Source organism: Lagopus leucura, unplaced genomic scaffold, assembly GCF_019238085.1.
Source record: "Lagopus leucura isolate 7727_CA_CO unplaced genomic scaffold, USGS_WTPT01 Super-Scaffold_100004, whole genome shotgun sequence".
Taxonomy (NCBI): Eukaryota; Metazoa; Chordata; class Aves; order Galliformes; family Phasianidae; genus Lagopus; species Lagopus leucura.
The window spans coordinates 19,510,117-19,536,144 of record NW_024962264.1 but is presented as its reverse complement, the minus strand read 5'-3'; the positions used below and the strand labels follow the sequence as shown (position 1 = coordinate 19,536,144).

At 41.9% G+C, this 26,028-nt stretch overlaps 1 protein-coding gene across 6 annotated transcripts in view; it reads right to left on the bottom strand.

Moving 5' to 3' along the window:
* Positions 1–2,515: 2,515 nt before the first annotated feature.
* IRF2 (interferon regulatory factor 2) overlaps positions 2,516–26,028 on the bottom strand; it is a 40,798-nt gene continuing 17,285 nt past the window's right edge. For 5 of the 6 annotated variants that reach the window (XM_042870949.1, XM_042870948.1, XM_042870947.1 and 2 more), the window contains 7 exons: positions 20,357–20,456; positions 19,564–19,740; positions 17,044–17,090; positions 13,392–13,503; positions 9,386–9,550; positions 5,107–5,153; positions 2,516–3,866 (listed from right to left, as the gene is read on the bottom strand). In XM_042870949.1, the coding sequence (XP_042726883.1) occupies positions 3,555–3,866; positions 5,107–5,153; positions 9,386–9,550; positions 13,392–13,503; positions 17,044–17,090; positions 19,564–19,740; positions 20,357–20,456 (960 nt within the window). In that variant the 3' untranslated portion in view covers positions 2,516–3,554. The remainder of the gene's footprint in view (positions 3,867–5,106; positions 5,154–9,385; positions 9,551–13,391; positions 13,504–17,043; positions 17,091–19,563; positions 19,741–20,356; positions 20,457–26,028) is intronic. The other variant, XM_042870952.1, reaches the window with a different exon arrangement.

Here is a 26,028-nt window from a genome sequence, read left to right as displayed (position 1 = left end):
TTCGTCTATCTATAAGAACTCTGGCAGCCCTCCAGGCAACAGCTCTTGCTTACCCAAGCTCACAGTGGAGCTTGTTGAAGCCAGACTCTCAGCCATGCAGGACATGCTGAAAGGCAGAAATTCAGGGACTTTGCAAGCAGAAGCTATTGCTGAAAGGCATAAAGCCTTTGAGACACTTTGTCAGTGCCAAGTGTGAGGGGTAGGGAGCTTAAAACACAGCTAGAAATGATAGGCCACTGCAGCTTTCAGTACATAATGCATAGGGCACTGCCATCTCCTGGAAGCCTGCAGTGATGTGCCAGCATGTAACGTAGCCAATCTGACCCCAGAGAGAGCAGGCCATCACTGGTGTAAACAGAAGCCCTGTTTTTGGAAAAGCAAAAGCCCAGAGACAGCTCTGTTTACTTTAGATGTTTTCCCGTCCTCACACCACTGCATCTCTGGGCTTTCAGCTATAATTCTAGCACTAAGCCCAGGCTGAGCCAGAAGCAGGAGAATCTCTCCATCAACAGACTAAATACTCCTGAGAGGAGAATGAGAGCACCAGCACCAAGTTTACGTTACAAGATGCTTTCCAGCCCTGCTCTGGGCTGTTTCTTTCCCCATGCCCTTATGCAGACTCATTCTCAGTCCAGGCACCGTAGTCCTTCCTTTCCCACAGTACGCCTTCCCCAGAAGAGAACTCAAGCCATCAGTCCTCCATTGAGCCTGGCAGCTCCTTCCCAGCCACAGGAAAACTGCAGCTCTTGGCTTCTCATTGTATGCAGCCGTAACTCAAAGGTTAATTTTGAACAAAGCACCCAATTCCTCCTTCCCCACAATAAAAATTCATCAGATGAGGGTTCTTCCAGCCCTAAGTTTTTCCTGACAGCCCCTTTCCAGCCACTCTACACCTGCAGCTCCCAGCCCCAACCACAGCCATGCCCTGGGGGTGGGCCACCGGTCTGGTCCAGAGAAGTTGAAGCAAAGAGTTTTGTGCAGCCTATAGAAGAGAAACTCAGAGGGAGTTGATCACAGTCTCCTGGTGCCTAAAAATTAGTTCCAGAGAAGATGGAGGTATTCTCTTCAAAATGATTCATGGTGTCAGGACAAGAGGCAATGGGCCCAAGCTGCTTCAGGGGCAACTCTGGTATAAAGAATGTTATGTTCTGTGAAAACTACAAAGCGCTGAAGATTGTTGGGTGAAGAAGAGTTTGGTCTCCCCTACTAGAAAGACTTGTTTTGACATGGTTTTGGATAACCTAGTCCAAGATTCTGCTTTCAACAGGTCAGACCCAATGTGCCCTAGTTCATTTCCACCCTAGTTCTTCTGTGATCCTGTGAAGTCACTGCCTAACAGGATCTCACCATCTTAAAAGGGGCTGGGAGATGCTACAGAACAACCTCCAACCGAAGCTCTAGCCCTCTCTTCCCAGACCCCTGGTTTGGCAAGACAAAATTGCAAGTTTCATGCAGACTAGTGATGAAATTTAAAATTGTAGTATCAGGTTAAGAACATAGGAATATCCTACTAGCCAGAACCTGAGCCTTTTAAATAGCCAGTTCATACATCTTCCTTTGATACAGCCAATTTTGTGTCCATTACTGCTCATCAGACAAATATACACAATACTCTATATGTACTCAACAGTTGAGATAACCACACTTGAAGAACACTTTGCGTGAAGCTTACAGTGCTTCACAGGATCAATGGCATGGCTTGTCCACCACCACCATGCAAACCTGCAAGCTGCTACACACGCTCCATTAGATACAGATTGAGGAAAAATTTAGATTAGATGTCAGTGGGAAGTTTTTCACAGAGAGTGGTGATGTGCTGGCACAGACTGCCCAGAAAGGCTGCGTATGTCCCATCCCTGGGGGTGTTTAAGACCAGGTTGGATGGGCCCTGGGCAGCCGGATCTGAGATTCGATCTAGCAGTTGGCAACGCTGTCAGCAGCAGGGGGACTTGGAACTAAATGGTCTTTGAGCTTCCTTCCAACCCAAGCCATCCTATGATTCATCCAAGCCAGAGAAATCAGAATTTGCCATCATGGAGCAGATATTGAAAACTTGGAGAATGTTTGCTTCGAGTATTTACTTGACTTCTTATTCATTCCACTAATAAGAAACTACTGTTGAAACAAGTAAACTGAGAGCAAACTAAATAGTTATCTATCAGGAATGGGGCAAGCTCAGCTGAGCCCACACTAGGCTGCAGATGAACATCCCCAAGTTCCCTTCCATGAGATGCCTTCCTCCAAGCTAAACCACGCAATAGCACCAGGAGAGGTTCTGCAGTTCCCAACCCGTGCACGTGAGGCCAAACTTGAGCTGGTCACCATTAAGCACTAGTTCCTCTTTCCACCTCAAGATGTCTCGAGCAGAGAATTTCCCTCTCTGTCAGATGAGCACTGCAGAAATTGTAAAGGTGGCTCATGCTAATAGTTCACTCTGAGCCGTCATATCCACCTATCAAACACCCATGCCATCTGGGACTTCTGCAAGATTAAAAAAGAGAGACAAACAAGAGGATTATTAAAAATTTAACTATATACCATATTTATTATCAATCCACAGGATAATCTGATTGCTACATGAGCTCATAAAAGCTATTTCACCTTTACAAAATTAAAAAAAAATGTGCCACAAGGATGTAATAACTGCTGATAACCAAGGATTGAATCTTAAAATTATAAATTTGCTGTAGAAAAGATTAAAAAAAATTATATTCACTTTAGAATTTTATTTTGAATAAAATATTCCCCTGTATAAAAAATAAAAAAGCTTGCTCTGGTTAGAATTAGAGTATTCTTTTTTTTTAAATCTGGGAATTTGCATAACATCTCTGTAATAGTTTTTTTTTTCCCTATTGTACCACGCGGCATTCAAGCATAGCAGATTAGAAAACAAACACGAGAAGAGAAAAGCAGTCTTAAAATGTATGAAATCCACAAGGAAAGTTTTATCTTTCTTTCCTTTCCACTATTCTTTCGAGACACTTTAGCAAGAATAGCCTTGGAAAAGAATACAGGTGGGGAGGGACCTTCAATGTGCCATTAAGTAGAGCAAGGTAATAAAAGGCCTTTTGTAAGTGCTTTCTTAATAAGGTGCAGAAGCAGACTGCAACGTTGCTAGTACTGCACTATGTACAATATTCACAATAGATTTTTTCTTATTTAAAAATATTCCAGCTAGTTCACATTTTCTCTTCCATTCTGAGGCTTTCAGTTCCATCACAGCCTTGACAGCAATAAGCGCAGCAGCACCACTTCCCTTGTGGTCAGTTGGTCCTCTTATGAAACACTGGAACCTGCAAGTGGGCCAAAGTTCTTGTTTTATTTTCCTACGTAGCAACCCTGCAAGTCCACCTTGGGTTCAGATGTACACACTGACGGCTGGAGTCCTGAGTTAAAAACACTCCGGCACTGGAGTCAGACACAGCAATGTTTTATATTGCCAAGGCTTTCTTTACCTTAGATTTGTCTAATGTGCGTCAAGGGATGAACCTCTCCTAGAGAAACGTAAAATACAAAACCAAACAAAACAAAGCTAAAAAACACACTGTCAAAGCTTAGCAGCTCTTGACTCTCGACTGGGTGATGTCTGACGTTTTCTTGATGACGCTAGCCCGTGTCTCGCGGTCTGGCCGGCTGCTGCTAGTGGAGGCTGTGGACATTACTTGTGGCAGAGGGATGTCTGGGAAAGGTGGCCAGGAGCTGTTGTAAGGCAGCGGGCAGCTTTCTTCTTTGATGGTGACCTGGAGGTCAGGCTTGTTGGCTACAAAAGTAGCCATGCTGGGAAGCATATGAGAAGTGTTCCGCATTCCCAGATTGCTGAGATATTGTTTGCCTTCAATGTTTTTCTTCTGCCAATGAAGTCGTCCCTATGAAGGGGAAGGAAGAAGAAGGAAAGACTGCATGAGTGAACGAACTTTGCAAACGGCTCCCAGCAGTAAGATAAGGACAGAAACATGCACAAATTGCACAGGAGTTACCCCATCTCTAAAAGCCTGAGTCACCAGCAACTGGCTTTGAATATCTTTGCTTTCTGTCAGTTCTCCCTTTTAAGTCCTTTGTCTTAATCCTGGTGGCTCTCCAGCGCTCAAGACACTCTGCCCATTCTTCTCATGGAAAACAAAGACCTTATACACAGTATGCCATCGGCAAAATTGGACACAGGTGACCTAAAACTCAAGAGCTTCAAATGGAAGTCTCCTCCATTACTGGGAAGGGCTGGCACAGAGACTCAAAAGCACTGTCATCAGAGGTAAGGCTGCAAGGAAAGCCCCTTGGCAGCATGTCCACCCATCACAGGGATGAAGTCTGAGAAGGAAAACATGAGCATCCTGTCCTTTCATCATCACACATGCTGCAGTGGCACTGCAAAGGAAGGTCCCCACTGGGTTTGGGGAGATGGGGAACCCCCACCTCAGCCACCACTGGTGCAGCAGTTGGGGCATTTCCACACTTTTCTCTCTTCCTTGTAACACAAATTCTCACAGGTAGCTTGTTTTCCACCTGCTCATGGAAGTAGGAACAGTCCTCTGGTACACAGCAGAGGAATGACACTATTATAACCACACAGACAGAAGGTAGCTCTTGCTGTGTGCTAACTCAGTCTTGCCTGCTTTTGACCTCACACACCACAAACATTCAAGTTGTATTTCTATCACACGTGCAAGTGTTTCCTCCAATTGTATGAGCTCACGTGCCATTTAAGGAAAACAAAGCAAGTGTGCATCAGCTGAGATAAAATACTCACTACCCAGCAATGTCAATGCAGCGTACACATGCACGCGTGCGCAAGACAAGGTTCAATAGTTTGCTCCATGCTGACAAACCAGCTGACACTGCTGATGGCTCTGCAGAGTATTTCCTCATGAAAATCAATTTCCTTGTAGCTTCAACAGATGAGGAAGAATGAACGTGCAGAGATATCTGTTTTGCTTGAAAATCATCCCAACATTTGTCTCCCCTGGAGCTTCCTACTTTTTCTTTCTCCCCCAGCTATTAAGCATGAATGCTCCACTAGCACACAGTTGCAAACGAAGAAGTGGAAGGAATACCTCAGGTCGCTGTTTTGAAGTCTTGCTCCAAAGCATTAAAAATCCAGAAAACACTTACCTCTGCATTTTCTTCATCGCTTGGAACACTGTCGGTCGTTTCACTTTCTGTCAAATAAAACAGAAGCAAAAATGAAACCCTAGTAATTTTATCTGCAGTAACAAAATCCAGCTCAAGAGGCATGATCCACTTCATACAAGTACAAGCAAACAGAGCCAAGCCAAACAAGCAGAAAAGAATAGTAAACCACAACCCCCCTCTAAAGTAATCTAAAGGCCAGACAACACAGCATCATTGAACTATGGAGTAAATTCATATGGTTATCACAGTTAATATGGATACACTCTGGAACAGACTGCAACAGAGGTGGAAGAAGCAGGTCAATGTTACTGCTCACACTTCTGGGCAGAGAGAGACTCCTGCCAGTGGGGAATGCCTCCTCTTCCCCTTTTTGGCTCTTGGTAGCTTGAGCCCAGTTATGAGCAAAGTCCTGTGCAAATCCTTATTTTTATCTCCCTGCAAATCATCAGCAACACCACCCAAGAGGAGATAAGTGCGGTTCTGTTTCATAAACTGTTATCTCAGTTTGCCACCTCAAGACTTCGTTATCAGTTCTTGCACCTTATTACTGCTGTTACACTTTGCTTTTGTTTCAGTTTTGCCCTGCCTCCCATTTTATTCCTCATCCTTCTGCCCAACACTCCAGCACAGAGAAGTGGGCAGCCCCAGCACCTCCCACTTCCAAACAGAGCACAGAGACACACACCAGCTGCCACTCCTCTGCACGGGGGGGGGGGGGGACAGGACCGCAGCTCCAGCAAGATGACCACCCACCTGCAGCTCAGCCCTTGCTTGCAGAAGAGCCCCACTGTATTTTCAAGCCCTCTAGGTGGCCCTGCTAGAGCAGGGGTAGGACCACATGATCTCCCTGCATGTCTCCAGACAGACTGGCAACTCCCTGCTCTTCCCCAGAAGCTCAGCTTAGGACCAGGTTTAGGCAAAGGGCCATTACCTCATGGGCTCAGTTGTTCTTTCAGATGCAAGGATCTAAACTGCACTCAAAGTCCTTCTGAAATAAGTAAGCAGGCAGCTCATCTGCTAAACACCTTAACTTCCACAGCTGGCACCTTGCCTACTCCAGAGTCCCAGCCACAACATGCAGCAAGGCAGAGGATCTAACTGTGAAGCCCTATGAAGTTAACACTCTGCAGGGCTCCTCATTCACTGGCACAGGTATAGAGAGATGTGACAACATGACAAAGTTGGCTAATTAAGCCAGACTAGGAGGGAGGGAAAGAGGAAGGAGAGGCAGAAAGTAATCTATACGAAAGGAGAAATGGTCCCAGAGACAGTCAATAGGAGGAATCCACACAGAGACAAGAAACACATATTCCTTGACATGAAGAAGCATGTGGCAACAGAAAATAGTGATGTAGATAAAAAGGAATCCATCCTTGATGTCTATACATAACAAGATGCTGAGCAAGAGAGAGCACTATAGTTAGGAAAAGCCATGGAAGCCATTCCGGTATGGAAAGTTAAAGAGGTCATTTGAATCAGGAAGGTTATTTGAATCAGTGTCAAGATGAGGCTGACAAGAACAGCCTTGGTACTAAAAAAAATGGATTTCATAGACGTCAATGGAAATATGAGGAAACTCATAAGGGCCAGAAATATCATTTGCCTGTGTAACCTCAGAAAGGAACTGGAGGTGTTTTTGAAATAAAGCAGATTTATGTAGGACAGCTGATACCTACTACTTTTGTCGTTGTTATTTCAGAAGAGCTAAACTATGTGCTCCTGCGCAGCTGTTATGGCCATCCTCTTTCCTGCCACTCAGTGGTAGCATCTGACAGAATAGGCAACTGCACTCAGGGGAGCCACAAGGGCAGGTTTAGGGCTCCATATCTGTATGGCTTTGTGCGTAACAAGATAAAGCTAGAAACATCACGAGAATGACCCATAAATGTCATTCTCATGATGTCAAGCCCTGTGGTGAAAAAAGTTCAATTTTTTCTCATACCCAGTTGGACCAAGTTTTGTTGCTTCAATTTCTGCCTTTTACTTATGCACCACCATGAAAGAGCCTCACTCAACCTTCTCTATAACACTCCAGATTGAACAAGTCCTGTCCCTCAACATCTCCTCACAGAGAATGAGTGCTTCAACCCCTCATCATCTTGGCAGCCTTTTCCAACATTTGCTCCTGTTTGTGTCTTTCTTCGACCAGGGACTCAAAACTGGACCCAGTACACTGGAAGCAGTGTGACTTAGCATTGAGTAGAGGGAGATGATCACTTGCCTAGATCTACTAGCCATAATCCTTCAGGCTGTGGCTTTCTCTGCAGCCAGGGCACTTTGCTGGCTCATGTCATAGAATCACAGGATCACAAGGTTGGAAAGGACCCACAGGATCATCTAGTCCAACTGTTCTCCCATCACCCTTACTACCACAAGCTACTAAATCATATCTTGTAGCTCCTCATCCAGACACCTCCTGAACACTGCCAGGGACGGTGACTCCACCACCTCCCTGGGCAACCCATTCCAGTGCCTGATCCCTCTCACTACCATCCTCTTTCTGCAGAGCTACTCCGGATCCCACTCGCCGAAGACTGAATCACTGCAAAGGGTTCTTTCTTCCCAGGCACAGGACTTTGCATCTGTCCTTGCTGAACTGGTTGAAATTGGTGATCTCAAAGGTCTTTTCCAACCTAGATGATTTTATGATTTTGCTGACATTGTAAGATTCCTGTTGGCCCATTCCTGCTGCTTCTCTAGGTCTCTCTGGATGGTGGCCCTGCCTTCAGGCTTATTGATGGTGTCCTCTATTTGGTGTCTACTTTAAATTTTGCAAGCATGCACTCCGCCACCTCTTCTGCTCATTGATGAAGGTATTAAAAAGGACTGGTGACTTCTGTCTGCATTCCAAGAGCTTAGATCCTTTAGCTGAGATTAAAAAAAAGCATCATTTTTGCTTTTGCACAGCCAGGAACAGTTTTGCAAGAAACATTTGGAACAAGGACAAATGTTTCAAAGGCCCTGTCTCCCACTACTAGTAAATTAAAGCACCCCTCCCTATGCTTCGCAAAGCCCTTTTAAATGCTCTGACCATTACAGACTAAACACATGGGGAAGCATGACCATATATCACCATTTGAGACTAACGTTGGAGGCTATTCAACAGAATATCATAATATTCACCCAGACCCAAAGATAAAAAATCCTACATACATATTTTATAAAAATGCATCTGGAAGTAATTCAGCTTAATGAGTCAAAGGCAAAACCATGTATAAAATAATAAATTGCAGTGGGAACAATTAATTCTCAAGTTTGCCTAAAAAGATGACATTTCTGTTTTTGCCTCTGTCTCCTGAAGCTTGCAAGTTAGCAACACATTAAAAAAGGAAGGACAGGTTGGATATGAAACTTCTTCTACTTTCAAACGTGGTTTTGCCCTGTTTCCTACAAAAATAAGGCTTGTATGACTGCAGGAACTCTATGATGTGCCCATGTGTACATTTGTTTGTTCTCCCCTAACAGCTTCTGAACATATTGTCAGCCTTGGATAACGGATAAATAAGGGCCAAGACTCTTAACTTCCTACCAATTTTATGAAAAAAAGGAGCCCGATAACAACAAGAAACCATTAGCACCCTGACTCAGGGGAAAGCTTGTTGTCTCTCCCTTTTTTAGGTATCAGAGAATCCAGATGAGAGACAGACGTTGGAAACCAGACTTCCACAGACCCCTTCTTATCAGTCACTACATGGCTGCTCTGGTCTGCAGACTATTTGTAACAAGACATATCCACGCCCTCCGTGGGCCTTCAGATTCACATTTGCACTACATATCATTAATGCAGCCTTTAGCACTCTGTATCCACTGTGGTAAGCACCATGGAAACATACAGCAGAGATTACGACCTTTTATCTTTAAAAGATCAGGCTGCCAGGGGGGCATAATATATTTGCAGCGTATCACTTGTACCACTGAAAATGCCCCTCTAATAAAAGATGAAAAGGCCTCTCTACATTACATCCAAAAAGGTTCTTTTTCCATTAGTCACAGGCTAAAAACTGCAGCTTATATTTCCATCCTCAGCTCCGCTGAGCTGTTTCCCAACGTAAAGTTAATATACAGGACCATGAGTTTTTGAGTTAAAAATACAGAAGCCAGCAGAACAGACATTACTGAATCTGTATCTGTGCCAGCTGCCCTTAAAGAGCCTGCTATTCTCCAGAAACCCCTGCCTCTGGGCCTGGCACTCCCTAGCAAGTTCAGTGTCTTCTGAGCATTTCTTAAAAAGATCATAAAGAAACATGAGGATGCTTACCTGCATAGGATGAGACAGGGGAGATCTGTAGGGGGTACAACTGGCTCATGCTGAGAGGCTGTTCATCACTTTCTGTTGTCACCTCTACCACCTGGCAAACATCTGGAGGATTGGCAACTATCACCTGCTCCTCGCTGCTGCCATCAAGGTGCGGCTGTCCTACAACTTGGAGTTAGAACAAAAAAATCCATTACTCATAATATGTCAACTCTGCTGAACCTCTAAGAGCATGCTCCAAGGACAAGCTCGGTATTTGACTGAGCTGGAATCTTTAACACAGTCTCAGCACCTTCTTCCACATCCACCACCTGCTTTCAATGGGACTTCTACAGGAAAACTGTGTGATTTATTCAATTTCCCCCATCTTCAAAGAAATTTCTTTTCCACTTGTGACAACTGAGAATGCCTAACTCTTTCCTGGCTCTCACTCAAAATGCCCATGAGCCCACCCCAAAACACAAGCTAACCTGATGCTTTCCTAGGGAACACCAAAGCCACAATCTTTCCTCACCAGGACATACAGACCATGGCAATCTCTCTTAATCTGGGAAAGCATCCTCACCTAGCAAACTGGCAACATCCCATTGCATCTGGATGCTTTCACATTCATTATGCACCATGAGAGCAAATAAGCCAGAACTAGCACACAAAAAAACTGGCCTCACAGTCATGTAAAATTTGTGAAAAGCCAATTAATAAATGACATGTGCAAAAAAATATTTCTTCAATTAGAGGCTTATTCTCACTGACACTTGCAATGTCAGTGATGGCATGCAGAAAATCATAGCTGAACCTGCACTCTGTAATCCCTGTGGTCCATGACTGACAGCTACTGTCTAGTTAGTTATTGGCATGTTTTTCCTATCCCTCCCCCCCAAGGAAAGTAATATTTAATTCTAAAGTAACATTTTTATTTCTACAAAGTAAAGGTACCATGGATGCTTTGCAAGCACCCCAAAGCACTCTGCAGACACTAGCTGTGCTACAGAACACCCTTCTGAAATGGAGGAATAAACTTAGAAGTCACTCAGCAAAGAAGTACAGAGGTAAAAGCCAAAATCTCAGTTCTCTGGAGCTGCTAGAGACAATTCCCCATCTTGTACAACTCCCCTTTTGGTCCCACCAATAGGAACACATGACAAGTGCATTAATCTGGCACTGAGCAAAAAGCCACTAGGCAGATCAGAACAGCCAGCAGATGAGGAGCCACCTCAGGGAATGGCTAACCTGAATCCACAGCTGTCTGAGAGAAAGGGAAAGACTATCCATACCCTTTCACTGCACCATAACTCATCAAAAAGAACAATTTTTCATGCAGGCAAATTCCTACCAGTTTCAATAATAGTTGGAAGATTTTATGCCAGAGGAACTGGTCCAGATTTATATGCATGCTGTGAACTGCTGTTAGTCTGAAACACACTATCCAGCAATAAACGCCTATTTTGAGTTTTAGGCAGCAAGGTATGACCTTTCAGGCACCAGCACCCCATTCCACTTGGCAACATCATTCCAGAAGTGGCCAAAACTGAACGTTTCAAGGAACAGTCACAGTTAATTCACCAAGCTTATGGTACTGAATTATTAGAAATTCAGACAGCTTTTTTTTTTTCCACTTTTTTTTTTTTTAACCAGAATCCACGATGAAGAAAAATGTAGTAAATGAAGCACAGCACATCTTGAAATTCTTCAGTTAAGTGACCTAAGCACTCTGATTATTAATTTATAAAGGACAGATGTGTCTTTTCTTGGATGAACTCAAATAAATATGCATGAATGCACAATCCACTCCTGTCTTCTATCTTTTGGGCACAACATTTTCAAAAAGAAAAGTGACAGGGTTTTCTCCCAGGGAAAAGCTTAGTGAAGTGCCAGCCAACTACTACAAACTCCCTGAACCTGGCTATGCAGTCTGTGAGACAATTCCAACGTACAAAAGATGATATACATATCAGATAGCCTTTTTTGTTTGGTTTTTTTTTTCAGTTGGATCACTACAATTATTACCATTTGGTTCCTGATATTTTGTTTTGAAAACATCTGCTTTACATTGGGGTGCTGGGGGTCAGGAGCACACACACACACAGAGTTAATTTTTATCCACAAGAAGCCAGTGTTGTGCAACCTTTTCAGGATAAGAGCAGGCCATCTGCAGTGCTTTATCTTTCTCCTCAATACCTGGAGAATTCTTACCCACCCCAAGAGATAAGTTTAGTGCAGCAAAACATACTGCTTATTTGGGCAGTATGCCACCACTCTCCTTTGAGCTGCACGTACATCAGAAACAGTGCAGGTGCTGTTTGTCTTTTCTCCCCTCCAGCTGACTTCTGTCCTTTCTGCAGAATATATCTATTTTACCCTTTCTCCCCTGTTTATATTAAATACTGGCTTGGAGTACTAAATAAGGACTTCTCTCTTCAGTTTGGATAAGCAGCACACTTGCCTAGCCTTTAATTAAACAATGTTGGATCACAGTTATCCACCCAAACCTTGCTGTCATACCCCTGGAAATGGACACAGGGCATATCCATAAGAGCAAAGGGAAAAAACAAAAGGCTAATTGGAGACCTCCCTTGTGAGCTCAAATTAAAACGAAAGCCCTTCAGGGGCCATTCAGTTCTGCTTCTCTCTTGGTTTCTATGTTAGACCTTTCAGAAATTCTTATATCCCCCTATGGGTCCTGTTCTGTGTCCTGTTCTGTAAATCACTGAGATCTTCCAAGATGCAACATGGATTCATCTCCTAGTAAAATCGAACAGGAGTTCAGGATACACTGCACTATAGGAAAATGAGCTGTTCCAGTAAAATGACTCTCTTGTATGTTTGTGGATTTGGGGAACACCAGGTACATTGGAAAGGCTGCTGTTAATTGATCTCTGTTTAACTTGAAGGTTTTACAACAAAAAACTGAAGTGTAGGAAGCTTCCTCCTTGGGGCTGCATATCAGCCTTGCTGTATTTCAGATCTGGATTTGAGTCAGTCAGTATATATAATTCGTTTTAGCGTAAGGCCTTCAAGTTATAAAGCTCTCTGTAACAGTATGAACAAATTCATGTCCTAAAACTCTTACAAAGAAAGAACTGATTAAATATCCTGTCATCCAGAACAAAAAAACAAACTCATGAACTGCTCAACCATGGAAGTGTTTGTGGGAATGACTTAACACAGAGCCCTGTGATGTAAAAAAATGGCAGAAAAGAATAGTCAGTGCGTGCAATTACTGCCATCTTCACAAAAAGAAGATCAACATATTTTTCAAGCACTTTTTTCTTGTATGTAGAAGTAGAACTCTACAGAAAATAGTATATGCGTCACATTTCTAGGAGCCCTCACTGCAGTGACAACCTCAGCCCCAAAAGAGCTGTCAAAACCAGCCCAGTTATTCTACCAAGGGCCAATCATACACATTCTGAGATGACATCTAATTCCTAAGTACCTGTTTCTAAACACAGACTTCACTGATCTTTTTCTTAGCTCTCTAACGTTAAGAATTAACCCAATGTTAAAAACAAACAAACAAGTTCTTCTATTTCATCTTTTTGTTTAAACTCACAAACAAAATGCAATCCTGTATAAAACTGTTTTTTTAAGGAAAGGGAAATCATCTCCCAGCTTCAGTATAACCTGCCATGGACACTGAGTAGCATCTCCTTACAGCAGAGAGCTACACTGTGCAGAAAGCTGATGTCAGGGAAAGCCACCTGAAAAAGTTCCTCTGTGCTTTGCTCTCAGAGAAACAGGCATGCTGCAGTAGCACTGCTCAGCATCACTGCAGAGTGATGGGGCAGACCTGCAGGCAGGACCTTGTGCAGCTTAGGTTAACAAAAAATACATAGACACAATTATACCTGGGTTCTTCTCTGACGTGCACAGTGCTGCGGAAAGGTGAGTTTGAAGCAGTCAAGAGTTTTCTTTTTTTTTTTTCTTTTTCTGGCATTACCTATTTCATGTATTTGTCTTTTAATTCACCTGTACGCTTAGCATATATGAAAAGCACAGGAGTACTTACCTACAATGTTCACTGTACTGTCAACTTCATTTTTTATACTGGAGGACAGGAAATAGTCAGAAGTAACATCATTTAGCCCATTAATCCCAAAAGATGATTCAACTGGCTCTTGCTAGAATGAAAACAGTACAGTTGGGTCAGGTTTGATTTATTTTAGGAGCCTGGACTAAGTTCATCTCATTGTTCAGAGATGGTAATGAATTAGATTGCTTCTGCCTGCCCCATTCCCACTGTTCTCTGTTAGACAAAGTATCGGAACAAATAATTTGGTTCTGTGAGAAGCAGCCAGAGTTTACTTCCAAATTGTCAGCTTGGAAACTCCAGCTATTTTTCAATTTCAGATTTAGAGTGAGTCTTCTGGGAGCAAGAAATTAGCGTGCTATTTATTACAGGAGATCGACACTTAGAACAAACAAGGAAGAAACATTGCTTTCAAATGTATTCTATTTCATTTTCATCTTCATTCTCTTCCAAACATGCTCTATCTCTCAGCACTCTCTGAAAGGAAGCTCTAGCTTCAGTTTAACAATTACTAAATTCTAGCCTTAATTTTTCTCTGCAGCAAATCAAAGTGTGTACATCAAAAAGTGTTTACAGCCATTTAGATCACATCATAAACATTACCATAGGGCAACAGCACTGGGAAAACACCACCTGCTCTATATATACTGAGCTGCCCACAAGATGCATACTCTGTAGGTCTGGTACATTCAAAAGGGAATCGAAAAATCTCCCTTCAGACTAGACACCAAGAAAATGTTAATTCCACAAACTCAGGATTTCTTACAAAAGCTATCAACACTTTTAAAGAACTAACTACATGCCCAGCCTCCTCCCTGGTATTGGCACCCATACAAGGTTATCAGATAGAAAGTCTAAAGCCTCCAGTTCTCATTCTGGGTGGGCAGTGCTGCCACTGAAACCTAAGTTCTGCATCAATGCTGCACTGATGGCACCTGCAGAGAGGTGCTGGTTTGATCTGTTGCTATGGAATGCTCATATTCACTGCTCCAAAACAGTAAGTGCAGGGCAAAGGCGAACCTCAGGACTCCTGGTGCTAGCCCTCCACAGCACTAACTTTATGAAAGTTTATTGTGGGGACTGGGCACAGGCTGACATGCAGTTTTTAGATGCCACATGCAGTGACTGGGACCCACTCGTTAAGAGACGTTCTTTGGACACATATCTGTGCTTTCCCAGCCCTCCAGCAAGGCCAGAGTGCAGTCACACAGCCTGTTCCCAGGCCCGTTTTTGCACATCAGAGGAGCGTAAGACAGCTACAGTGCTAATGGCACAAGGTCTTTGATGAATCCCACTGGTGGTGTCAAAGACCCAGTAAGCAGGAAAAGATAAAATTAGCTGCTATTGATCCATCCAGGCTCACTGACTGCAGACAGATGAGGACTCTGCACTGCAGCCACAGTGCTGTGCAATGCCCCAGCAAACACAACAGCCCCCATGGGAATGATGCTTGCACCATAACTTGCTCAGCTTTGCTGAGGCTTCATTACAGCAGAGTTTATTTAGCTGCCCTTTTCAGTAGCAGAAACAAATGCATATCCTAAAACCTAGGTGATGGGGCAAGGTCCACAAAGGGACGAGAATATCAGCACAGTTGGTGTTACACCATTTTCAGTGTGTGAATGTGTGGAGGAAGCTGAGCTGAAAGGATGGCAAAAGTGTCACTTAGACTTAAAAATGATCAAAAAAAAAAAAAAAAATCAGTGGACAGCTGCATACATAGTCAAAATTATGCATCTACCATAAGGTAGAGATTACGTCACATAGGCAGTTCAACCTTTACCTCTGTTTCAAAGGAAAGAGCCTATTCATGTCTCCTTGGACTACTCAGCTATTTCTGGCCTCTTTTCCATTTGCTCAAGAGCCCAGTGACCAGGTGATGCATCTGCAAGGTAGGAGATGTGCCCCCCTAACTAGGTGCAGGCTCTCAACATCCCCAGGAGGGTCAAGGAAGGGAAGAGTCCTGGCTGAGCATCCTGCTCAAGCTCAACCTCACCAGTCAGGCACGGGCAGGAATCAAGGCTTCACCAGTGGTATCTGGCAGTGCTCTTCACTCACATCAGCAGTCACCTTAGGAACTTGGGCACCCCCAGAATCTGGCAGAAGTGACATGGAGGAGCTCCATGTGAAGCTCTCTTACACTGAAGTCCCTTTTCTCGGACCCTTAGCTTCTCCCTCTCTCGGTGTTATCCCACAGAGGTCAACAGGCAGGTCATGGAGCAGCTACCCACCCATTTTCACTAAGCAGAGGTTTTCAAGGTAAGTGCAAGGCTTTTAACAAAAATCATGCAGCTCAGAATTCACATCACCTAGCGAAGAAATGTAAGCAGTTTTTTGTGTTAAAAAATGTGCATTTGCATTAACTCACCTGCTGTACATAATAATATCTCAGACATCACTGTGATACCCTCAGCAACTAGTATTTGTGAGATTCATTTGAATGAAAAGGGAAAGATTGTGCAGGTAACTCTGCAGTTTTTCAGGTATTTAATATTTGGACTAAAATAAAAGTAATGAACAAAGGGCACAGCAAAGTGCTGCAGCCAGCTTTGGAAGGCATCACGTGCTGCCCAGCTCTGACCAAAGGAGTTTACTGGATCCCTGGGAATCAGTCACATGATAACAATCTCACATGGCTACACAGTCCATATATAATGGCTAAAAATTGGTAGTTCATAGACAATTTGAAATCACAGACAATTTATAAAGCAGTATCCTGTCATGCAATTATACAAGTCACCATCACCAGAAGAAATTTTTGCCTTTCAAATCCAATTTTAATAAAGAAATTTTCCCAGCCCTCAGTATCCATCTCTCTGCTTCATCGAGACATGAAAGCCATAGTCCTTAACAAGCAAGTAGCAGAGCACTGAGCTGTTGTCCTGTTACAAACATTGCTGTATGCTACCATGGGCTATGCTTTCAACGCTCAAATCCCCAGTTTCAGTGAAAGAACAAAGACTTCTGTGAAGCCAGAAAGCCTGGAAACTTTGCAATTTGCTTTATGAAAGCACTGATGTTGGACCAAATCCTGCTACTATATTACACTGACCACCTCAGAGGGGCATCAGTGTAACTGCAGATGATAGGAAATACCATGTTTTGCAGGGAAAGTAAATGTGAGTTTGCGTCCATGTTCTCAACAAGAAAAAGTCCCATGCTGGCTGATGAGCTTTACAACTTTCTTCTGTCTTACAAAGCACAAGCAGAACACAAGGCTCTGACAGACTTCTCCCCCTTTCCTGAACAAAAATGAATTTCCAATGCCTTCTGCACAAAAAAAACCTAATTGCTTCAAAAGGTACTTCTATTGTTCTCAAGCACTGCTTCCATAATTACTGTATTTCTACTTACACAGACAAATGGCAAACATATTGCCAAAGCTGCCAGTTTTCCATCCTCCAGGCATTGCAACACACAAGGGCTGTGTCAACTGATGACGTCAGCCGCGGCTCTTCACATTTTAAAAGAAAACAAAGCTACACCAAAGTAACTGCAGCTACTTAACCAAACCAAAACCATGGGAGATTTGCAAATATCCACCATAAGATGCTACTGGGACTACTTAAAAAAAACAATGGCAATAGACTATTTTCACAGGCTTTCAAACTACCAAACAGCTACTTCTTACCTTAATTTGTTTGAACTTGTCATCCTTCTCAGACTTCGTTTTTTTTCCTGCAAGAACAAAAGGAAGATTTCTTAAAGCCCTCCATAACATCAATCGTCCTCCACAGCTTCTACATTCACTAAGAAAATGAAGGCAAATGTGATCAAAATAGCAGCACCTCCTAGCAAAAGGAGAACTCCTTTTGCTTAGTTTCAAACCCATTTTAAATATTGGGCAGTCAAAATTCACCTTGAGCACAGGGTTTCGAGTTTCATTTTTGAAGGACCACAAAAAGCAATCTCAGTCAAAAAAAGCAAGGTGAAAAATATGAAAGAGTGACAAAGAACCAGGGACTGTTAGATGAGGAGGAAAATTCTCAAAGAAAAAGAATCCAAATACATATCTTGTCACACGCGAGACATCCTCACTGTACACAGTAACAAGAAAAGGGAGATTGTTCTTTTATTTAACGTGTGAAAAGAGATCACAGGAAATTTCAACACACATTTTTGTAAATAGTTGCAACATAGGGAGGGGAATATAGATTATAATTTATGTCAAAGTGATTTATGCACTCATGTTGGATTGGAGAATTCAGAAGAAAACCTAGAGTATACGGCCCTCACCAAATCTCCTGTGCCTTGTAAGACCTCAGCATTGCTGCCCCTGCTCCGTCTTGAGGAGACCCTAACGTGGAAGCTCAGAGTTGCTGATGAAAGCTCTGCTCTACCCACTCTTTGCACAGACGTGTCCCAGGAATTCCTCCCATCTCTACTACAAGATAGGGCTTAGAATTAAAAATGTTTGCAGACAAATTCTTTTGCCCTCACTCATACATAAATTTAGCTGCACGTCATGTAGAAAGGACAAATGAGAAGATATACAGGGGCCAAAAGATGTCAGTTATATAGTAGCTGGATTTGCTGTGGAATCTTCTTCTGCTATGACACAGATCTCCAGAATCTCTGTTTTCGTTCTGAACTGTTCTGGTTCTTAAAGCTGTGAGAGGAATCTGCCACAATGGGTCAGATTATGGTTTATGAATATATGCCTGCATGTACAAAACACAGCACAGATGAGAGATAGGAAACAGTTTCAAAGCAAATATTCTACTTTTTCCAGATTGATCTTCTTTTCATACTATGATTCTGCCCCCAAAATGCCCAAGTTATTCATTTCCATTCACATCTTAAAATTAAGATGAGCTTTATACACCACAATTTTAAAAAACAGCAAATTGAGCTATACCAAATTTGATTTTAGAGGAACATCATGCAGAGGTACAACATTTGGATGCTAGGTTATCTTTTCAACTAATACATCTAGGCACTAGAAGATATCAGAGGAATGAGGAAGCCCATTTTCTACTCCATAAGCGCACAACAAAGCTAAAAAAATGCTTGCATTTCTGTTCAACAAGAAACCAAATATTCCTTAGACTGACCTGGAGTTTAGGTCTTCTCCTGGCATGTAGGAGACCCACCACCTAAACTAAATCCAGGGAATTTAAACAGTTTCCCACTTCACCACTACCATGCTGTGCAGGAAAAGAGCACAGCCTTCTTCCTGCTTTTTTCATTGCCTAGGTTACCTACCGAAAAAAGTGCCTCTATGGCTTAATAAAGTGTTTCCCCAGGATGCCAAACTTGTGAGTTTGCTCCTTGTATAGAAAACCCAGGTGCTGAATTTATACTCCCAGTTCCAAGTGGCAGCTGAGTTTAGTTCCTATGTCCCACAAAAACAGATTTTTAGTGCAGGCCACAGCTACACTTAAGAACATACTCTCCCTACTCAGATGAAAAGAGTGCGAGTTTATTTCTATCCTTGCTTGCAAAAAGATGGCAAAATGTCTGCTACCATATTCTGAATGAGCTTTACTGTATGAAATGTATCAATCTCTAATATGTCCCAGTCACTCTCCTGGACTGAAGCAGGCCCATTTATCTCATGAGAGATAGGAAACAAGCAGATATGGCTTTGTGCTGCTTTCATTCAGTAGGACACCTCACACAGACTGATTTTGAAACCAGTGCCACAGATATTAAATACATAGGGGTGCTCCTCTGTGGTATTCTCAGCTTCCTCAACCCATATTTTAGTTCAGCACTGATATTGACACCTCCTGCAGGAAAGATTATTCCCGATTCAAGCTAAGGGCATTCATAACTCTGCAAATCTTCAGCTGTTTATGCTGTATCACTGCCTCAAATGAAACTTCAGCCATTTGGCAGCAGTTACTTGGCAGCCCCAAAATTCAAACAAGCATGGTACCTGCAATCAGCATCTGAATACAGCTCTGTTGGCTTTAACAGAACTATCACCATTCTAGCAGCCCAGTACCCTATCTCGTTGATCTAGCAGCTGGTTCCCTTAATTGAATACAGCCCATTTTTCACAGAGACGTTCCTAAATTCCAGGGAACAGCTGGATGAAAAAGTCTGACTTTACAGCAGGAGAAGTAAAACTGGCACACTATGCAGGCCCCGTGGTAACAATGCAGCCAACACCACCAACTTCACACTCACAAGCTCTCTCCTCTACCTTTTTTGGAAGGTCTTTCAGATAATGGCAGCATCCGGTACACCCTGAAGGCATTGTTTCCTTTCTTTATACTTTTGTCCTTCACTTCTTCTATATCAGGCAGAGAGTTCATAGCACACCGGAAGTTTGCCTTCCATGTCTTTGGGTCGGGTTTATCTACTCCTGACTGGTATTTTCCTAAGCAAGAGAAGAGGGTTAAGCATACATGATGCGTAACTGAAAACCTAAGATAAACTAGTAACAGCATAGGTGAACTTCAAGGTATTGGCCTTTGGTTGTCAAGACAAGCATTTGAACAACAGGTGAGGTTGCAAGAGAAAGTGAATGTTGTGATCTGATTTTCATGCATGTTTCCAGAACACGATTAACAGCTTCTGCCCAAGAAAGACCTAGAGCACTGCAGATCAGATGTAACTTTACAACAACATGGAAAAGCCTGCGCAGCATTTACCTTTATTAAGTCTGGCTCAAATCCATAGAAGCATATAAAAAGCACAAGAGACCAAGTCTACAAAGTGCTGAGCATGCTCTACTCCAAATGATTTTGAACCCTATCTTGTTAACATTTAAATCAATTAAGTTTTACTGTGCTTCTCAATGCAAATGAGTTACAGCCATTCAATAAAGCTGGAGATTACTGCAGACCTTGAAAAAAGCATTTAACCTCCCACATATCTGGAAACTTCAATTCACTCTCTGTGTTAGTAAAAACAAAGACATGAAAGAAGGAAAATATAGATTTAAAAGGAAAACCAAGTGAAAAATCTGTCCTGCAAAAAGAGAGTTCCAATACCTGTGTGAATTGCCCAGTTTCTAAATAAGGGAGCATCTTTTTCAACATCCCACCCATGTCTTGCAGCATGCATCCAGGGAATTTGAAAAATCTTCTTCTCCTGGAAGGGAAAACAAACAGGAAATGCCAATGTTGATCGACTTGATGGATTTTCTGATGATTTTAAGTCACTTATTTAAAAATGCAGTTCCAGCATCTGCGAGTGTTTTGCTTTCTTCTAACACAGTGCTGCTGTCACTGGGCTCAATAGGAAAACATCCTCTGGCGTCAGTGAAAGCAGAATACAGTCCATACAGTCCCAAGTACACAAGATACTCAGATGCCCCTTCACAGACTCTGAGGCTGGCAGCTTTCCAAGCTGACACATGGATAAAACATGCAATGCTAAACATTTCTAAACATTCAAACGAAGGCTAGTTTTGGCAGCACTGACACTCTCATGATTAGAAAAATCAGATATAAAAATAAACAACCATAAGAACCATAAGAGATAATTCAAGGGATTTAGAATTCAGTGAGAAAAACACTAACACGATGAAAGAAAAGGACATTTAAAATGTACCGGCCAGGCAAACAGGGCATATATCAAAACAAGACATCTCTGCAGTGGGGACAGAAAAAAAAGAAAATTGGAACACCCATGTGCAGGGATGGGTTTAAAGGCAGTTCAACTTTTTAGTTTAGAAAATTTGATCAAAGAGAAGCAGATTTAAAGCAATCAAAAGAAGGCTTGTTTGTCCTTTGTTTACAAAGCACAGAGTTAAACCAGGGCATGTCTTATATAGTGGAAGTTTATACTGACTCACAAAGAGAACAGAAAAAACTCATGGAAGACAGTACTAAGTCCCTACTAAGGATGACAGATCTGAAGAAAAACCTGTGGGAGAATGTACTGTGGTGGCTGTTAAGGATAGTGAATTTGGATGCAGCTCCAACTCTGGAAGCTCAACAGCTTTCAGCACTTGAACAGCACAGGAACAGAAACAATTAAATCCCTCCTGACATGTTTCAAATACTCTTTCCATTAGCATTTAGGCCCATGCCATCATCACAGATAGGACACTGGGCCAGATGGATGATTTCATGGGCCAGATGTGCTTTTGTGTCATATAACACAGCATAAGAACACTTCATGCTCATTTCTGCAAAGCCATGCAAAAAGTTTATGTTCCACAAACAAAATCCTCCTCTTGCAGAAGAGGCACCTTAACCTGGCTTCAAACACCGACATATTGCACTTAAGTGCAACCTCTGCAGGTTTAAATTCCCTTCACAACCAGTGAAGAGAAAGGCATTTTCAGGGGACAATTTACCTCAACTCACCAACTCAATTACACCCCAAAAATGCCTATTTCCCTTCATTAACTGCAAACAACTGTAGACAGGCAGCCCTCGTTTAAGCAACTGCACTGTGTAAGGTCAGGGAGAAGAATCCTTTGCCCTTCCCCTAGCAATAGCACTTCCTCCTTGTCTGTCTAGTTAATATTTAACTGATGTCAAAGTTAGGTTTACTTGTCTTCCTTTTTCTATGATCTTTGCTTTCTTGAGCATGTATTTTTTGACAACTTTCACCTCTTTTTTTTTTTTAATCCTTTCATTTATATTCACTTGTTCAGAATTGCATTTTTCTCTCTTGCTTCTCTTAATCTTTTCCTTAATTTAGTAAATGCAGATTTAACATGATCTCTGTTCTCCTTCAAATTCTCATAAACCCACTCACTGTTAGGAAATACTCCTTCTCTGAAAGAGTGGTCAGGCACTGGAATGGGCTGCCCAGGGGGGTGGTGGATTCACCAATCCTGAAGGTCTTCAAGGGACTTTTAGATATCATGTTGAGAGATATGGTGTAGTGAGAACTATTGGTGACAGGTGGATGGTTGGACTGGATGATCTTGTAGGTCTTTTCCAACCTTGGTGATTCTATAATCCTTTTCATGCATTCTTGTTATTCATCTCATATGCCCTTTGCCATCTTACTCTTTCCCTTGTATATAGTTAAATCACCCTACAGAGGTGCTCCCCTCTCTCCCAAGTAGAAGAGGTATAATGGAAGCTTCGATCCCATTGCCCTGCAGTCCACACCACTACTGTATTCACTGGAGGTAGAATAAGCTCTATTGTCTTATCTGTCCTAAAGATGACAATCAGTATGGGGAAGGAAAAAAAAAAAAAAAAAAAGAAGTCCATTAACAACAAAAAGAAAAATTACCAACAAGAATTGTAAGAAATGACCAGTCTAAAAAGTCATCTCACATTTGGTGATGGGAAGAAGTTTGAATGATGCTACACAGTGCTACAGAGGTTATACCACTGACTTCATATGCTGCCTGAAAGTTCCAAAACTTATTTAGGAACTTGCATACTGAACAAGACTATAGATGTAGCACCATGTCACTGCCAACAGTACTCGCTGCTTCAAAGGAAGGTGCAAAGACTTTCCCAATAGCAGTCTAAGTGCTCATTACAGAAAATCCTTCCTAATACCATGTCCTGAAGCACAAGGACTTACAAGAAGTTGTAGTATCAATAAAAAATATATATGTAATCTACCTGTATCATCACTTCAAAATATACTTAATTTTATGTCCAGAAACATTTTCTCATCAACTATGTAAATATCTAACCTTCTCTGAAATCCCTCAATACTGCTGATTGTAACAATCTCAAGTGGCTAAAAGTTCCACAGAATAAATGGTTGTTCTGCTCTAGTTTACCTAGATTCTCCCTATTTAAATACTATTTTTTCATTTCACTCATTATCAAACATTTTCTCATATCCTTCTTCATTCCTTCTTCGTTAATAATATGAATTCATTCTAATATGAAAGGGTCATCACTGCTTTTTCTTAGACTTGGAAAATAAAGTACTATTTTGCACAGCACTTCATCACCAGGCATTTCTGTAGGAGGCCTGTGTTTGTGCATAAAATTAGGCTCATCAGAGTCAAAAGCACAACCCACAAAACTGCTGCTGCATAACTGCTACCACTATCCAATGGGGATATCAAAAGGGAAAGAGGTATCACATTCTTAGAAATAAGCACGAAGAGGAAAATAGTATTGAAAACTTGAAACTCTAACTGCAGAATGCTCCAAGCAGGTGAATGAGCATGAGATCAGACAGTTAGGAAGCCATAAGGCAAATTTTAAATAGTGACCTCTGTTTGGATGGTAATACTCCAAGCAACCATCAAAGCAACGGGTTGCTTTTCAGCTCCTGTTACAGCTACTTTGCATGTTTCCACTCCAATTTCCTTTTCCAGACCCATGAGGGATGCTGACCTCACATTATCCTCCTCCTCACATCACCTCTGCCCTCTGCTGAACTATGCAACTTCTCTCATGCCTTCCAGTTTTGTCTCCCTGGGATGGTAAAGAAATTCCCTTCCTCCCTTCTGCTGTTCAGCAGGAAAATGTTTTCACTGAGGAGGAAGATAAGTATTTATTATTCAAGCCCTTTAGAGGAGGGAGTGTAATCTGGAGGAAAAAAAAAAACATCAACAATGCAGTGCAGAGCAAAGCAGGAGGTGTAGTGTGACTGACTGAGAGTAGGGAAAGGAAAGTCGTACATCGGCTGTTACCTGACTTATCACTGTTAACTGAAAGGCTTAATTGCTCTCAATTCCCCAAGAAAAGACAGCCAATGACAAACTTAGATTGATATTCACTTCTTCAATATTTAAATCTTACTTCCTTAAAACTTGTGCACACATACACGTCATTCTCTTGCTAATCTGCCCCATCTTCTTTTCTTTAATGAGAACCATATTTTCCTAACCTTTAATTAAAATACACAAATTCTGAAGTCCTACAATTTCCAAAGTCAATTCTGTGCATACATAACATGCTTCAACAGATACGACATTTTATCAAAGATTCCATGAATAGCTTTGTTTATGGTCAGGATTTACAGTAAAAATATAAGTATTTTTGGATTAATGATTCATCGCTGGAATTAATTTCTAAGCATTTTTAAACAGAAACACTCAGAAGTGCTATTAGCTTGTTGATCTGGGTAAAGAACTGGCTGTGTGGCTGTGCCCAGAGAGTAGTGCTGAATGGAGATCAATCCAGCTGGCAACTAGCCAGGAGCAGTGTTCCCCAGGAGTCGCTATTGGGACCTGTCTTGTTCAGTATCTTCAGAAATGCTTCTCCAAAAGAGTGGTCAGGTGCTGGAGCGGGCTGCCCAGGGAGGTGGTGGAATCACCATCCCCGGAGGTGTTCAAGAAATGGTTACATGTTGTACTATGGGACGCAGTTTGGAGGAGAAATATTGGTGGTAGGCGGACAGTTGGACTGGATCATCTTGGAGGTCTTTTCCAACCTCAGTGATTTCATGATTCAATGAAAAGCAGCTCAAGATGATGCCGGATGTGAATGTAGAAGTGGAGAATCGCAATCTAATAAAGGTCAGTGCAGGCCATTTAGCCACTAATCCCTTAGTACAGGAGCAGTGTTTTCATACTGCAGAGCAAGTGCATGTTGGAGGCAATGCAACAAGTACATTCCCAGAGTACAGAGAAAGGTTACATGAACATAACCTACAGACAACAGCAGTAAGACGCTAAACACTTAAGATGCTAAAATCTGAAATACTTTTCCTGCAGCTAAGCACAGATAAATGATTATAAATGATAAATGACAGAAACATTCAAGAAAGGACAGCAGAGATGGACTATCAGTAGGAAAGACCTGACAGAAGTAGGGACAGAAAAGAAGAATTCTGAATGTGGTATTTAAATTATGAAGACAACAGTAAAATCTGTTCTCTTCCTCCTCTTCAACTATGACCCCATAATGCAAGAATAAGGACCTACTCAAATGCACAGGGCAGCTAACTTGGGAATGGATAAATAAATATTTATTTACCCAGCCACAGCATATGACAGTAACTAATGCAGGTGTTCCTGAGAAACAAACTTTGCAAACTGAAGTTGACAGGACTGTTGTTAATTGTGTAGTTACAAGTATTTTTAACTTAGTAAACTGAAATAAAAAAATATCAGTCTTAGCTGTCATTCTCCAGTCTTAAAACTGAACATTTGAGTGCCACAACAACTACCATGGAGAGAATACTAGACTAACTGGACTAGAGCCTTAAACAGGATGGCAGCTCCCATACTTCTGCACCTACTTTATAGCATTTCCACTGTATTCATTTTGATAATAAAGTGGTTTTTGTTGCTAAAACTGCGCAATTCCTTTCAGCATGGTGAATAACTCTTCTGCATTGCATAATTCCGGGTTTATTACAGCTCAAAGTCTCAAATACACTGTTATACTGAATCAATTAAAAAAATGCAACTGGATTCTGATGTGCTTACAAAATTTCTAGCACTCTCACTATGAATTCTGGATAAGGAATAGTAAGTTGGGTCTGGTATAGGAAAAATTACCTGATTTTTTTCTCAGATTCACTGCTTTAAGAAGTATCAGAGATTTCATACAAGTCTGAAAGAGATCATCACTTCAACTCAGAGGTTAATGCAGAACATAACATTACATCTCAGATGAGCATTTTGTTCAAAATCCCTCTGACACTATTTGGTAAGCAATTTGTTCCAGCTAAAAAACTTAACAGAGTCTACATTTTTTTTCCACCAACAAAGGGTCAGAGGAGGAAAATGCTTATAAACAAGTCACAAATCTAACAGGCAAATGCAAAGAGCTTC